This window comes from Hemiscyllium ocellatum, unplaced genomic scaffold (assembly GCF_020745735.1).
Source record: "Hemiscyllium ocellatum isolate sHemOce1 unplaced genomic scaffold, sHemOce1.pat.X.cur. scaffold_448_pat_ctg1, whole genome shotgun sequence".
In the NCBI taxonomy this organism is placed as follows: domain Eukaryota; kingdom Metazoa; phylum Chordata; class Chondrichthyes; order Orectolobiformes; family Hemiscylliidae; genus Hemiscyllium; species Hemiscyllium ocellatum.
Window position 1 is genome coordinate 56,664 of NW_026869063.1, and position 15,088 is coordinate 71,751.

The 15,088-nt window shown below is 50.7% G+C and overlaps 1 protein-coding gene across 4 annotated transcripts; it reads left to right on the forward strand.

Moving 5' to 3' along the window:
- The first annotated feature begins 4,264 nt into the window (after positions 1-4,264).
- On the forward strand, positions 4,265-14,433 carry LOC132813715 (zinc finger protein 239-like). 4 transcript variants are annotated; one of them, XR_009644148.1, is made up of 3 exons: positions 4,272-4,374; positions 14,156-14,260; positions 14,371-14,433. XR_009644148.1 is itself a non-coding variant. In XM_060823244.1 (2 exons), the coding sequence occupies exon 2, from the start codon at positions 5,423-5,425 to the stop codon at positions 6,188-6,190; it is 768 nt and encodes a 255-aa protein (XP_060679227.1). In that variant the 5' UTR covers positions 4,265-4,374; positions 5,173-5,422; the 3' UTR covers positions 6,191-8,297. The 4 variants fall into 4 exon arrangements, 1 of the variants encoding a protein (XP_060679227.1); XR_009644149.1 differs by lacking the exon at positions 4,272-4,374 and adding an exon at positions 8,521-9,941; XR_009644150.1 differs by lacking the exon at positions 4,272-4,374 and adding an exon at positions 10,858-11,155.
- The last annotated feature ends 655 nt before the right edge of the window (positions 14,434-15,088 follow it).

A 15,088-nucleotide genomic window follows, 5' to 3' on the forward strand; every position in this document is an offset into this window, starting at 1 on the left:
GGGTCGGCGATCGATTGAAGGCCTTGCCGCCCCCGGGGCAGGTGAGAGGCCTCTCCCTGGTGTGTGGAGGCGCCGGTGCGTCTGCAGGTGGGACAGCTGGGTGAAGGGCCTTGCCACACTCGGGGCAGGGGTACGGCCTGTCCCCGGTGTGGACCCGCCGATGCCTCAGCAGCTTGGAGGACCCAATGAAGGCCTTGCCGGACTCGGGGCAGGAGAACGGCCTCTCCCCGGTGTGACCGCGCCGGTGGGTCTCCAGCTCAGAGGGGACTCGAAACCCCTTCCCGCATTCCCCACACTTCCACGGTTTCCCCACGGCGCGGCCTCCCTCCAGGTTCGACGCTCCCTCTGACGTCCCACTCTGCTGCGGGGGGCCGGCTGGCTAACTCTCCGCTCCGGTAAAGCTCCCTCCACCCTCGAACAGCGGCATCTCAGTGCTTTACCAGTCAGATCTCTGGAAGCAGGCGGGACAATCCTCCTTCTCCACTCAAAAGATCGATAAAATTCCAGTCCCAATGAGTCAAGCTGGCTGAGGCAATTAGTTCAAGATATGCAGGTAAATCCTCCTGTGAAAGCCTGTCAATTAGAAAGTCATCGCTGTCAGTATCACGTAGAATCTCAGAGTTTAACAGATCGATTTCACGGAATATTCATTCCACGCCCATAACCCAAAATCTGTGAGTCTCCATCCCCCACACTCTCCCTACTGCCGTACCTAATACGCTCCCTCCCAATTTTTCTGATTCCTGACATTTGACAGATCTAGCTCCAAGAAAAGTTAAGAATTAGAACCCCTACAGTGTGGAAACAGGCCCTTTGGCCCAACAAGTCCATACCGACCCAACAAGTCCAGACCGACCCTGTGATGAGTATCCCACCCAGACCCATTCCCCTATATTTACCCCTGACACGTGCACCTAAGCTACACATCCCTGAACACTCTGGGCAATTTAGCATGGCCAACCCACCCTCACCTGCACAAGGTTGGACTGTGGGAGGAAACCGGCGCACTCAGGGGAAACCCACACGGAGAGTCGCCCGAGGCTGGAATTGAACCCAGGTCCCTGGCACTATGAGGCATCGGTGCTACCTACTGAGCCACCATGCCACCCTCATGCAGTTTGCTAACCTAGTTATCTGCCCCCCCCCGCCTCTCTTTCTACCATATTGACAGACCAAGATGTGGGGGGGGGAGAGAGGGAGAGAAAGAGAATCAGAGCAAGAACTTTGCTTTGGTAACAAGACCTAGAACATGCTCGCTCTGAGGATGACTGTAGTGGAGTCGCTCAATACCCAAGTGAGACTGGAGGGACCCTATAGAGGAATACACTTACAGGACTCTCTGGATATAGAGAGGAATGAGTCTGACTAGATTCATCTACAGAGTCAGCATTGAGCCCAGTATTCTCCTGTCCTGTAACGGGTATGACTGGAAATACATGACATGTTGTGGTTCTGTTCGCCGAACTGGGAGTTTGTATTGCAGACGCTTCGTCCCCTGTCTAGGTGACATCCTCAGTGCTTGGGAGCCTCCTGTGAAGCGCTTCTGTGATCTTTCCTCCGGCATTTATAGTGGTTTGTCTCTGCCCACTTCCGGTTGTCAGTTCCAGCTGTCCGCTGCAGTGGTCGGTATATTGGGTCTGGTCGATGTGCTTATTGATTGAATCTGTGGATGAGTGCCATGCCTCTAGGAATTCCCTGGCTGTTCTCGGTTTGGCTTGTCCTATAATACTAGTGTTGTCCCAGTCGAATTCATGTTGATTTGTCATCTGCGTGTATGGCTACCAAGGATAGCTGGTCCTGTCGTTTCGTGGCTAGTTGGTATTCATGGATGCGGATCGTTAGCTGTCTTCCTGTTTGTCCTATGTAGTGTTTTGTGCAGTCCTTGCATGGGATTTTGTACACAATAAGGACTGCACAAAACACTACATAGGACAAACAGGAAAACAGCTAATGATCCGCATCCATAACACTACTATCTTCTCCCAAACTTTGAACACATAACATGGCTACAACACTCTATGATATAACTAGAAATAAATTATAAATCAAATTTATACAACCATAAATAAATACATATTGCAGAGTAACACGAGATATATCCAAGTCCAGTATGATTTTTACTGTGCAGTTAAACGAAACTTGAAAGGGTTCAGAAAATGTTTACAAAGATGTTGCCAGGGTTTGAACTATAGGGAGTGGCTAAATAAGCTGGGGCTGTTTTCCCTCGAGCATCGGAGGCTGAGGGGTGACCTTATTGAGGTTTATAAAATGATGAGGGGCATGGATAGGGTGAATAGACAAGGTCTTTTCCCTGGGGCGGGAGAGTCCAGAACTAGAGGTGAGAGGGGAAAAGACATAAAAAGGACCTAAGGGGCAACTTTGTCAGTCAGAGGGTGGTGCGTGTATGGAATGAGCTGCCAGAGGAAGTGGTGGAGGCTGGGACAATTGCAACATTTAAAAGGCATCTGGATGGGAATATGAATGGGAAGGGTTTGGAGGGACGTGCTGGCACATCGGACTAGATCAATTTTGGCTATGTGCTCGGCATGCACCAGTTGCACATAGGGTCTCTTTGTGTGCTATACATCTGTATGACTCTCAATGCTGTCCAGGTGAGTCAGTGATGTTACAACAACACTGGACCAGCAATCCAGAGGCACCAGGCAAATAATCTGGGCTCATGGGTTCAAATACCAGTAAAAACAAACATTGGGGAAATTAAATTTAAATTTTTTTAAAAATCTGAATTGAAAACTAGTCTCAGTCATTGAGAGAATGAAACTTTTCTGAAAACCCATTTGATTCAATAACGCTCTTCAGGGAAGGAAACCCGCTAGCATTAACTTGGTGCTGCCTGCATATGATGGCTCACGTGCTTGACTTTTAAAATGCCCCCTAAAGTCTGGCAATCCTCTTGTCTGAAGGGCAGTTAGTGACAAAAACATTGTTGGCCTTGCCAAAAAGAAAGCCCACATTCCATGGAGGAGTTTTTCTCGAATGTGACTTCACATCTGCGAATGGGTCACATCAGAACATCCAGACAAATAAGCACCAAAATGTCTGGTGCTGCAAGAGTACAGCAGGTCAGCCAGCATCTGAGGAGCAGGAGGTTTGATGTTTTTGGCATAACCCCTTGATTAGGAATGTGGGGTGGGCCCAAAGGGACTGAGAGATAAATGGGAGGGAGGTGGGACTGGGGGAAGGGAGCTGAGAATGCTATGGGTAGATGAAAGCGGGGGAAGAAGGTGACAGGTCAGAGAGGAGGGTGGAGCAGATAGATGGGAAGGCAGATGGACAGGTGGGATAGTTCAAAAGAGCAGTCCCAAGTTCGAGGGTTGTATCTGGGATTGGGCAGGGGCCGGGAGGGGGAGGAATGAGGAAACTGGTGAAATCAATATTGATCCTGTATGGTTGGAGGGTCCCAATGCAGAGGCATTCTTCCTCCAGGTATCAGGTGGCCTAGGACCCTGAAACCACATGGCATCAACATCGATATCACCAGTTTCCTCACATTCCCTCCCCCTCCCACCCCAGCTCCAACCCTCCAACTCAGCACCACCCTCTTGAACTGTCCCACCTGTCCATCTTCCTTCCCACCAATCTGCTCCACCCTGTTGCCATCACCACCCCCCCCAACCTGCATCTACCTTACCCCCAGCCCCACTCCCACCTTCCTATTTATCTCTCCGCACCCTTTCCACCCCTCCCCCTCCGCAATTCCTGATGAAGGACACGAGAGAGACAGAGACAGAGAGAGAGAGAGACACAGACACAGAGGAGCAAAGACAAACAGACACAGAGAGAGACACAGAGGGACAGAGACAGCGATCCAGACCAATGCATCCAGCATATGCACCTTTCCTGAGTTCACCTCCTTTCACTTCACTTCCGACAAACCAACAGTTTAATCCCAAAATGAGAAAAGAAATGGAATAGGAGGGGTGAGAAGAGAGGGTGCTGTACTCACAGAGGTTGGTGCAGTCTGGGGTAACACTCAATCTTCATTCAGAGAGAGAGAGAGAGCAGCAGGATCTCATGCTCCACCTTCCGCATTCAGACAATGAGGGGATGCTCTGATTGGTAGGAGGACCAACCTTCCTTCCGGTCCTCCAAAGCTCCCCATTGGTCATGCCTCCCCGTGTCGAGGTGAAGGGAGGGGCGCGTGGGGGTTGGTGGAGGAGAGAGGTCACGTGGGCGTCACAAAGACCAGCGCCGCCGCACGGACGGGCACTTCGTCCAATGAACGCGCGGTCTTTGTGACGACGGCGGTCCCTCGATTCACGTGACCGGATGCTCCTGCACATGCGCCGTTGCGGGGGGGTTATGGGGAGCTGATGTTGTGTTGGTCTGGAGGGTCCCTGTGTCCAGGAAGAGGTGAGTGTGGCTCAGTCAATGAGCATCAGTCAGACCCTGCTGGAGCATGGGGAGGGAGGTGGGATATTAGGTACAGCAAGAGTTAAAGAGTGTGTGGGATGGAGTTTTACAGCTTTTTTAGGTAATAAGTCCCTTTCTGGACAATACTGGGGGATGGGTAATATCAGAAACAGCAGAGTGAGAATTGAAGAAAAGTGTGTGTGTCTGTGTGTGTGTGGGGTGGAGATTTGCAACACTTTTTAAAGTTAAAAATCACAACTCTAGGTTATAGGAGAAAATGAGGTCTGCAGATGCTGGAGATCAGAACTGAAAATGTGTTGCTGGAAAAGCTCAGCAGGTCAGGCAGCATCCAAGGAACAGGAGAATCGAGGTTTCGGGCATGAGCCCGTCTTCAGGAATGAGGAAAGTGTCCTCATTCTTTCCTCATTCCTGATGAAGGGCTTTTGCCCGAAATGTCGATTTTTTTTATTTTTTCCCTGCTCCTCGGATGCTGCCTGACCTGCTGTGCTTTTCCAGCACCACACTGATCTCCAGCATCTGCTGTCTTTTTCGCCTGGAGGTTTTACTAGCTACCTGATGAAGGTGCAGAGCTCTGAAAGCTCGAACTTCTAAACAAATCTAATGGACTACAACCTGGTGATGTGTGATTTTTTTTACCTTTGTACACCCCAGCCCAACACTGGCATCTGCATATTGTAACTTGGTTGTTTTAGGGAAGTTCTACAGAAACTAGAATGATCTGTTCTGAATTCCTGTCATGTGCAGGCAGCAATGACTTTTGTAATCCCCTTTTCACAGGATATGAGAAGAGCAGCTTTGCAGGTAGAGCTCCCCAAATGAGTACCATGTGAAGGTCTGATAGAGCCCCTTGATTCGTGGGACAGGAGAGACGTCCCTCTTTCAGTCCAGAAGGGGAAAATTCTTTGAACGTTTTTGTCTGCTTCAGTAGGCTCTTAAAGTATCATCTTTACCTGAACCACAGGGGCACGTGCCTGAGCCAGTTTGCCCACTGTGGGGAAAGGAAGTCTCAGGAGGCATTCCGCGCGCCATGGAGAAACCGTGGAAGTGTGGGGATTGCGGGAAAGGATTCCGCTATCCCTCCATGCTGGAGATCCACCACCGTGTCCACACCGGGGAGCGGCCCTTCACCTGCTCCGTCTGCGGCAAGGGCTTCACCCAGTCGCCCCACCTGCTGTCCCACCAGCGGGTCCACACCGGGGAGCGGCCGTTCGCTTGCTCCGAGTGCGGGAAGGACTTCAGCGAATCGTCCAGCCTGCTCAAGCACCAGCGGGTCCATACCGGGGAGCAGCCCTTCACCTGCTTGGTGTGCAGCAAGGGCTTCCCTCACTCGTCCAGCCTGCTCAAGCACCAGCAGGTCCACACCGGGGAGCGGCCCTTCACCTGCACCGTCTGCGGCAAGGGCTTCACCCGCTCGTCGCACCTGCTGACCCACCAGCGGGTCCACACCGGGGAGAGGCCGTTCAGCTGCTCCGTCTGTGGCAAGAGCTTCTCTCACTCGTCCAGCCTGCTGCGGCACCAGCAGGTCCACACCGCGGAGCGGTCCTTCATCTGCTCCGTCTGCGGCAAGGGCTTCTCTCACTCGTCCAGCCTGCTGCGGCACCAGCAGGTGCACACCGGCGAGGGTGCCTTCACCTGCTCCATCTGTGGCAAGGGCTTCCCCCACTCGTCCGGCCTCCAGATCCACCAGCGGGTCCACACGGGGGAACATCCTTCCGATAGACCAGAAGTGCACATAATACAGAGGAACTTCGATTATCCAGAATTAGATGAACCAGCACGGTGGCTCAGTGGTTAGCGCTGCTACCTCACAGTACCAGGGACCCGGGTTTCATTCCTGCCTCAGGCGACAGACTGTGTGGAGTTTGCACATTCTCCCCGCGTCTGCGTGGGTTTCCTCCTCGTGCTCCGGTTCCGTCCCACAGTCCAAAGATGTGCAGGTCAGGGTGAATTGGCCATGCTAAATTGCCCGTAGTGTTAGTTACATTAGTCAGAGGGAAATGGGTCTGGGTGGGTTACTCTTCAGAGGGTCAGTGTGGACTGGTTGGGCCTGTTTCCACACTGGAAGGGATCTAATCGTCAAGCGACTGAAATACACCCTGCATGTGTCCTTTGGATAATCGAGGTTCCTGTGTATTCCAAAAGTGGCCTAACCAACGTCCTGTCCAGACCCCAACCCCTATACTCAGTGCTGTGACCAATAAAGTGATCTGCAGAATCTGCGGGACTTGCTTAATCCTGGGAGGTAAATCACGTGTTTCTCCTTCTCTTGCAGGTGGATCCAAGATTTCACTCTCTGTCCCATTGAGTCTCCAGTCAGGTCCTTCAGCTCAACTGGTCTCTCTCAGTATTTCTGACCCATGTGAGCCTCTACGCACCTCCCCTTCACTCGCTCACATTTGATTTCCCTTACAGCAGCATTCCCTTCAGTTCCTTTCTCCCTGACGTCTGTATCCAGCTTCTCCTTAAACGCCGTCCACCTCGACCTGCTACTGTGGGGGTCATTCCCGCTGCAGACAGAGGTCTCTCCTTTGTAACCTCTTCAAAAGATTTACCGCTGACTTCTCCCTTCAGTCTTTTCCATTTCTGGGTCTCCCCGCTGTTGCGAAACTTGGAAGGGTTCAGAAAAGATTTACAAGGATGTTGCCAGGGTTGGAGGATCTGAGCTACAGGGAGAGGCTGAACAGGCTGGGGCTGTTTCCCCTGGAGCGTCGGAGGCTGAGGGATGACCTTATCGAGGTTTACAAAATTATGAGGGGCATGGATAGGATAAATAGGCAAAGTCTTTTCCCTGGGGTTGGGGAATCCAGAACTAGAGGGCATAGGTTTAGGGTGAGAGGGGAAGATATAAAAGAGACCTACAGGGCAACTTTTTCATACAGAAGGTGGTGTGTGTACGGAATGAGCTGCCAGAGGAAGTGGTGGAGGCTGGTACAATTGCAACATTTAAGAGGCATTTGGATGGGTATATGAATAGGAAGGGTTTGGAGGGATATGGGCCGGGTGCTGGCAGGTGGGACTAGTTTGGGTTGGGATATTTGGTCGGTATGGACGGGTTAGACCGAAGGGTCTGTTTCCGTGCTGTACGTCTCTTGACAAAGCCTTGTCTGAGGGTGAAATGTTGTCATTCCCGTTGATGCGGGTGGTCCCCTGTCTGTTGTCCTTTTTGTTTCCTTTCTCGGAAAGGACCTCGCGGACATGGGCAGCGTTCCCGAGCCCCGCTCCGGAACGGGCTGTTCCGTCCTCTTCCAGCCCCCGGGGGAAGGGGCAGCTTGAGTGCAGTTGGAGAGTGGGCCGTTCACCGGGAGGGTGCCAATGGGACGGGAGAGCGGTACCGGTAATGGGGCGAGGGGGAGATGCCTCAGACCGCCAGACACTGGGGCAGCTGCTCGCGTGCTCCTTTTGGATCTCACAGCACAGGGAGGCCATTCATCTGATTACCTCTCTGCCTCTGCGTCTGTCTGTCTCTCTGAGGTGACAGCGGATTCCAGCATATTGCTGCTTGCTGGGTAAACCTGTTTTTCCTCTGTTTTCCCCCTCTCTCTCCTGCTCAAACCCCTGAACTTCAGGCCGCCCCTGACCTTGTCACTATCAGTGAATAGGGAACAGCTTTTCTTCCTCCACCTTATCTGAACCTATCACAATCTTCCCCACTTTCACCAGTTGTATCTGTGTGTGACCCTCTCTTTCTGTGTCTCTTTCTCTCCTAAGCCCCCTCCCTCACCACATCCCATTTACCCACCCCCTCCTGTCATGCTCCCACTTTCAAACGGTCTCGTTGTGTTTTCACTGCCTCTTCCCCATCGTTTCCGTCAAGCACCTCATCTCACGCTTAGAACCCCTGCAGTGTAGGAGCAGGCCCTTCAGCCCATCCAATTCACACCAACCCTCCCTCACCCAGACCTCTGCCCACAACCCTGCATTTCCATTGGCTAACCCACCTAGCCTACACATCCCTGGGCACTATGGGTAATTTAGCACAGCCAATGCACCCTAACCTGCACAGCCCTAGGCACTATGGGTAATTTAGCATGGCCAATGCCCCCTAACCTGCACATCCCCAAACACTATGTAATTTAGCACGGCCAGTCCACCCAAACCTGCGCATCCCTGGATACTATAGGACAATTTAGCCTGGCCAATCCTACACTAAGGGTGGATTGGCCATGCTAAATTACCCATAGTACCCAGGGATGTGTAGGTTAGGGTCGATTGGCCATGCTAAATTACCCAATCCTACACATCCCTGGGTACTGTTAGGATAAAATAGGTCAAGGGAGGGTGGAGCTATAGCTGCTGTTTGGGGAATCGAAACTTGCTTACGTGGCCAGCTCAGCTGCCAACGCCCAAATGAGCCCAACAGGAAACACCTCGCAAACGCGAAATGTCCTAATAAGGCAATGCTTAGTAGCTCCGCGAAGCTCTGCTTAGCAAAGAGTATATCAGGAGCAGATTTGGGAGGGGAAGGCAGAACGCGCCTTCTCCAGTGAATGCATGGTGATTCACTGTATCAGCTACGATTCTGCACTAAAGCCTGCTTGTGCCAAACAATTGAGCGTCTGTTGTCTCTCCTCCTAAAACGAACATGCAAGGACAGATTCCGGCCTTACAGTACTATGGGTAATTTAGCATAGCCAATCCACCCTCACGTACACATCCCTAGGTACTATGGGTAATTTAGCCTGACCAATCCACCCTAACCTACACATCTCTGAGCACTATGGGTAATTTAGCATAGCCAATCCACCCTCACCTACGCATCTTTGGATTGTGGGAGGAAGCCGGTGCACCCGGAGAAAACCCTCGCAGACGCAGGCTGGAAACGTGCAAACTCCATAGGGACAGTCGCCCCTGAGGCTGGAATTGAACCCGGGTCCCTTGGCGCTGTGCCCACTGAGCAACCCCTTATAATCCGCCTGCGTTAAGATCCTTTTGTCACCTGGAGGAATGTTACGGGGGGAGCGGGGTTTAAGTCTTCTCTGAGCTGAGAGAGGACACAGGAGATGCTCCTCATCATGCTTTCATGTGTCACGTTGTATAATTCTTAGATTTTACATGTAAATGTCTAGTTGGGGTTAGAATTCTTGTAAATATAGACAAACGGAAACACTTGTTGAGACATTTCACCAAACCCCAAGTAGGCAATTGACATGCCCGCCCCTGAAAAGAGAACCTTTCGTGGGGTCAGAGTTGACATTGAGAATAGCGAAATGAACACTGTCCCCGTCGTGTTTGTATTTTTGCTGACAGAAGGGCAGTTTGCAGTCAGCAGGACCTGTGGGACTACAGGCTTCGGGCCAGGTCTGCGCTCGGGAGCGTAAATCCCAACGGGAACCAGAGGCGTTGCTAACGTTTAAGCCAGCTGAGCTTAGCAAGAAAAGGCTGCGACCCTGTGCTTGAACTGATCAGCCGAAACTTTGGGCGTAGCCAAGGAGATCTGAAGGCGAAGCTAACGGGAGGGTCTCCTTTCTCAAAAAAACCGGAAAACATGAGGGATACCAGGAAGAATTCCGCTGAATTCCAGAGAGCTGTGGCATGCTGTTGATTTGGTACAATGAGCTTTTAATGTGAACTCTCACGAGGGAGTGCAAACGAACTCAAGTTGAAATGTAGCTCCGTAAAGTGTGTAACAGTCAGAGCGTTGACCGTTGTTGAACGTTTTGATGCGGTCCAGTTTTTCTTTTGTTTTTTAAAGATGAGATGATGTTTTGTGGTTTTTGGATGGGTTGGGTACAGAGTGGGAGGTAGGGTGGGCTGGGATCTTCCATGTTGATGGGATTTGACAGTGAATTTTGCTTCGTCAATTATTCAGACTGTGTGCCTGGAGAGAGGGAGGGTCTGACCCTTGGGAAGGGTGCTGGCGGGGTGTGGGCGGGAGGTGAACCTTTGCAATGTCCAATCAGAAGGCTAAGTGTTAAGATAACAAGAGCCGATATTTAGCAGTCGATAAGTGCAACATGTAAGCAGTTTGTTCATATGCAGCTCAAAGGCTGTCCCCAAAGTTAAACTTAGTATGGCGCCTACCCACTCAATCCAGTTACCCACCCCATTTCAGGGTGGATATGTGAACTATCACTAATTTTGGTTCTTCTAACGAATAAAACATTTAAACCGAGCTGTTCAGGAAAGCAAACAAGTTTAAAACTACAGCCATGCTGCAGTTAAACTCAATAGACTTACTCAGAGCAAAATACATGTTCCCTGAAAGTAGTTGAAAGTTAACATAGTTGTATTAGATGTCGGAATATCTGTTTAAATGGAGCCGTGAGCTTTCCCAATGTAGACAGGGCTCCTCGAAACGTGGCAGTGTCCCCCCTGCAGCTGCAGAGCGAGACAGGAGAGTTTGTTTTTGTGAATGAGCAGTTGTAGCGCGAGGTGGCTGTTGCTTGGTGACGGTGAGGCTCCTCCGGCCCCGCCGGCCCCGCCCATCCCCCCGTGCAGACGTCACGCGGGGGCGAAGGCGGTTGGGAGGAGAAGTCGCTCGAGCGGGGAAGCGGCGGCCGTTAGGAAAATGGCGCCGTGCGGCCCGGGGCAGACCCCCGTCACTGGTCACCGCCGCCTTCCTGGTGCAGCTGCTGTGTCACGGCCACACCGGCCGGCTGTACAGCAGGCAGGAGCCGGTGACCATTCTGGAGGCGGATGGGGTTAAGGGCCTGTTTGGGAACTGGTCGGCCGCCTGGGTGGTGGAGTTCTACTGGTCGTGGGGCGGCCCCTGTGTCAACTATGGGGCCACCTGGAAGGTACTGGGCCCGGGAGGTGAAAGGTGAGGCAGGTTGTGGGGGGGACGGAGGGGAAGGAATGTGGGGCCTGTCCTGTCATAGTCACATTTTACACTCACTTTCCATCTGCTTTTACTGGCGCTGGTGCTGTTTACCCCTCACTGTTTTATTAATCCTTGTGCTGTTTACCCTTTGCTGTTACTTGTGCAATTGCTGAGGGTAGTGTGTAAATACTAGTGAAGGATACTATGCACCAGCATGTATATGTTCCTCAGTTATTGAAGGGGCAGGACCTGTTGAGAACGGTTAGTAAAGCAGGTTGTGCACTAAGCCTTGTTAACATGGAGATGTTCATTGGAAAAGTTGACTTTTTATTATTTAGAGTCGTAGAGATTTTCAGCACGGAAACAGATCCCCTCAGTCCAACCTGTCCACGCCAACCAGATATCCTACATTAATCTAGTCCCCATTGCCAGCACTATATCCCTCTACACCATTCCTATTCATATACCCATCCAGATACTTTTTAAAGGCTGTAATTATACCGGCCTCCACCACTTCCTCTGGCAGCTCATTCCATACACACACCACCCTCTGCAGGGAAACATTGCCCTTCAAGTATCTTTTATATCTTTGTGGCCTCACCCTAAACCTATGTCCTCTAGTTGTGAAGGTCACCCCAACACGGAGGAAAAGACTTAAAAACATTGAGCAGCCAAACAAATGCAAAAGCAATCAAATATCGAGCCACATGGGGGAAAAAACATCGCTCTGCCCTTTTTGATCTCCAATAGACATTTGGAAACTGAAAATCTGTTAATAACACCAGCATTGCTACAGAGCATATTGTGTACACTCCTCGGTGTCAACAAGCAGGGCACATGTTTGCCAGTGTCACCAAAACATTGGGCGTGTTCCTCGCTGTCAGCAGAAAAGGGGCGAAACCTACTTTTGATGGACAAAAAGGCTCACTGGAGGACCAGAAGGAGACTTGTCCTCCTGCCATTCGGAGCTCCCCTATTGGTGAACGCGGAAGTTGGGCCATGAGGTTCTGAAGTTCCTGCCCCTCCCCTCTCTCAATGAAGATTGAGCTTCACTCAGACTGCAGCTTCCTTCCTCTGTCCAACATCTGTGTGTACAGCATTCTCTTTTCTCACCGCCTTTTCCATTTACGTTTCATTCTGGGGTTCAATTGTTGACTTGGAGCAACTGAAAGGAATGGGAGTGAATCCAGTGAGGGGACAGATTCTGGAAAAATTAGTCCAAGCCTTTGTCTCAATTGACAAAATAGACAGGCAGGAGACTGGAAGAATGCAGCAAGCCAGGCAGTATCAGTAGGTGGAAGAGTTGAGGTATCTGGTGGAACCCTTGTTCAGGATTGGGGGTGGGTATAGGGAGAGCTGTGGAACAAGGGTGTGCTGGGGGCAGGGTGATGAAGTGAGGATAGGTGGAGACAGGTAGAAGGTACAATAGACAATAGGTACAGGAGTCAGCTCTTCTGCCCTTTGAGCCAGCACCACCATTCATTATGAGCGTGGCTGATCATCCTCAATCAGTATCCTGTTCCTGCATTATCCCCATAACCTGGTTGGTGAATGGGAGGAAGGAATCTAGTTGGCAGGGAAGAGTGGAAAGGGCTGGGAAGTGAGTTGGGGGATGGGATGGGAGATTATTTGAAATTGGAGAACTCAGTGTCGAGTCCTCCGGGCTGTGGACTGCTCAGACAAGATGAGGTTTTGTTCCTCCAATTTGTCAGAAGGGGAGTGGGAAGGGGCATTAAAATGGGTGGAGACTGGCAAGTCCGCTCAGCCTCTGTGGACCTGGCTGTGATGCTCGGCAAACCATTCCCCAAGTTTACGCTTGGTCTTCCTGACGTAGAGAAGACCATAACTGGCAAAGCACAGTGAGTCGAGCAGTAGGACAGTCGTAGTTTTAGGCACAAGCTCTTCATCAGGAATGATGCGTGGATGTTCAGAGGGGCATCAGCGTCCTTCTGTGCCAGTTGTCAGACAGGTGCAGCAGGCAATGAGCAAGGCAAGTGGTGTGTTAGCAAGAGGAATTAAGTTCAGAAGTGGGAATGTCTTCCAGCAGTTAGGGGGTCATTGAATATATTCAAGGCTGAGTTCGCATGATTTTTATGTGGATGCTTGTGGGGGAAGGCAAAAAAATGGTTGTAAGACCAGTATCCAGTTTTAAGACAGTTCCAGAGTCAGACAGCACAGAAACAGACCCTTCAGTACAACTAGTCAATGCTGACTATGTTCTCAAACTAAACCAGTCCCACCTGGCAGTGTTTTGGCCCATATCCCTCCAAACCTTTCCTATTCATGACGTTACTGTACCTGCATCCACCACTTCCTCTAGACATTCAGTCCTCACATGAACTACTCTGTGTAAAAAAAAATTGTGCCCTTCAAGTCTTTTTAAAATCGTTCTCCTGTCACCGTCAAAATTTGCTCCCTAATTTTGAAACCCCAACCCTAGGGGAAGGACACCCTTCGTTCACCTCATCTCTCCCCTCATGATTTTATAAACGTTGATAAGGTCACATCTCCACTTCCAATGCTCCAGTGAAAAAGTCCCAGCCCATCCACCTAGATGAAGGTAGAATCCTGTCCCTCAGGATTCCCTCCAACAATGTGCCCACCACTGATGTCAGGCACACTGATCTATAGTTCCCTGGCTTGTCCTTACCACCCTTCTTAAACAGTGGCACCACGTTAGCCAACCTCCAGTCTTCTGGCACCTCACCTGACATGCACAGTATGCTCTATGGAGATGCTGTTTTTGATGGATTTAAAGTGTCCAAATGCCACAATTTCTCCCCCACTCACTTGACATAACCGTGCAGGCTCCTCGCTATTTGATGTTCATGTTACTTAGAACCCTCATGATCATATCAATCTCAATGAGGTCACCCCTCAACCTCCTGTGCTCCAGTGAAGACAGTCTCAGCTTCTCCTTATAACTCAAACCCTCCAGTCCTGGCAACATCCTGGTAAATCTTTACTGAACTCTCTGTAATAGTATTCTTCCTATTACAGGGCCACCACAAGCCTTCTCAGTACTCTACAAGTGACTTCACCAACATCCTGTACACCTTCAACATGATGTCCCAACTCCTTTATTCAATGGTGTGAACAATTAAGGTAAGTGTGCTGAATGTTTAACATCAATCTACATTTGTCAATATATCATATCAGTTGCATGACACTGTGACCTTGCTCTTAACTCTGCGTCTTATGATCCTGCTCCACAGCTACCCGATGAAGGAGCAGCGCACCGAAAGCTAGTGCTTCCAAATAAATCTGTTGGACTATAACCCACTTGTGATTTTTCAACCTTGTCCCACCTAGTCCAACAGCAGCACCTCCACCTCCTTTCTAATGAACACAGCCCATACCTCCCAGTGCTGCCAGTAAACTGCCGATGAAATGATGCAGTGCCTGCACTCCTGAAAAGTTTATAATTTCTAACGAAACCAGCTACTCATTCACTGCTCCATCTGATACACGACTTTGGAAACTTAGTGCAGGAGGCTGCAAGAAATGAGCAGCTTTAAAACAAAAACCGCTTGGAGCTTTCAATGAGAGCCTGAGCCCAGCAGTACGTTCTGGTTACCTTTATTGTGGCCCAACATTGTTACAGCTGCAGATGCCCCCAGCAAAAGGGCAGAGAAAGAGTAGCTGTGTTTTAGACAGCTCAACAACAGGGGGAGGGGCAAGGTGCAAGGGGCAGGGCAAGGCCAACAGCAGGCCCCCGCACTACGCCTGCGTTGCCTTGCACAGTTTACAAAAATCCCTTCCCCTTCAGAGACTCCCCACAGTGTGGAAGCTGGCCACTCGACCCAAAGACTACACACCGATCCTCCAAAGGGTAACCCACCATGCAATTCCCCTACCCCTATTGCTCAACATTTACCCCTGACTAATGCACCTAACCTGCACATCCCTGGGCACTATGGGTATTTCAGTACT

What these genes read in the sequence shown, in the direction of transcription:
- LOC132813715 (XM_060823244.1), top strand. Translation starts at nt 5,423, where the DNA reads ATGGAGAAACCGTGGAAGTGTGGGGATTGCGGGAAAGGATTCCGCTAT.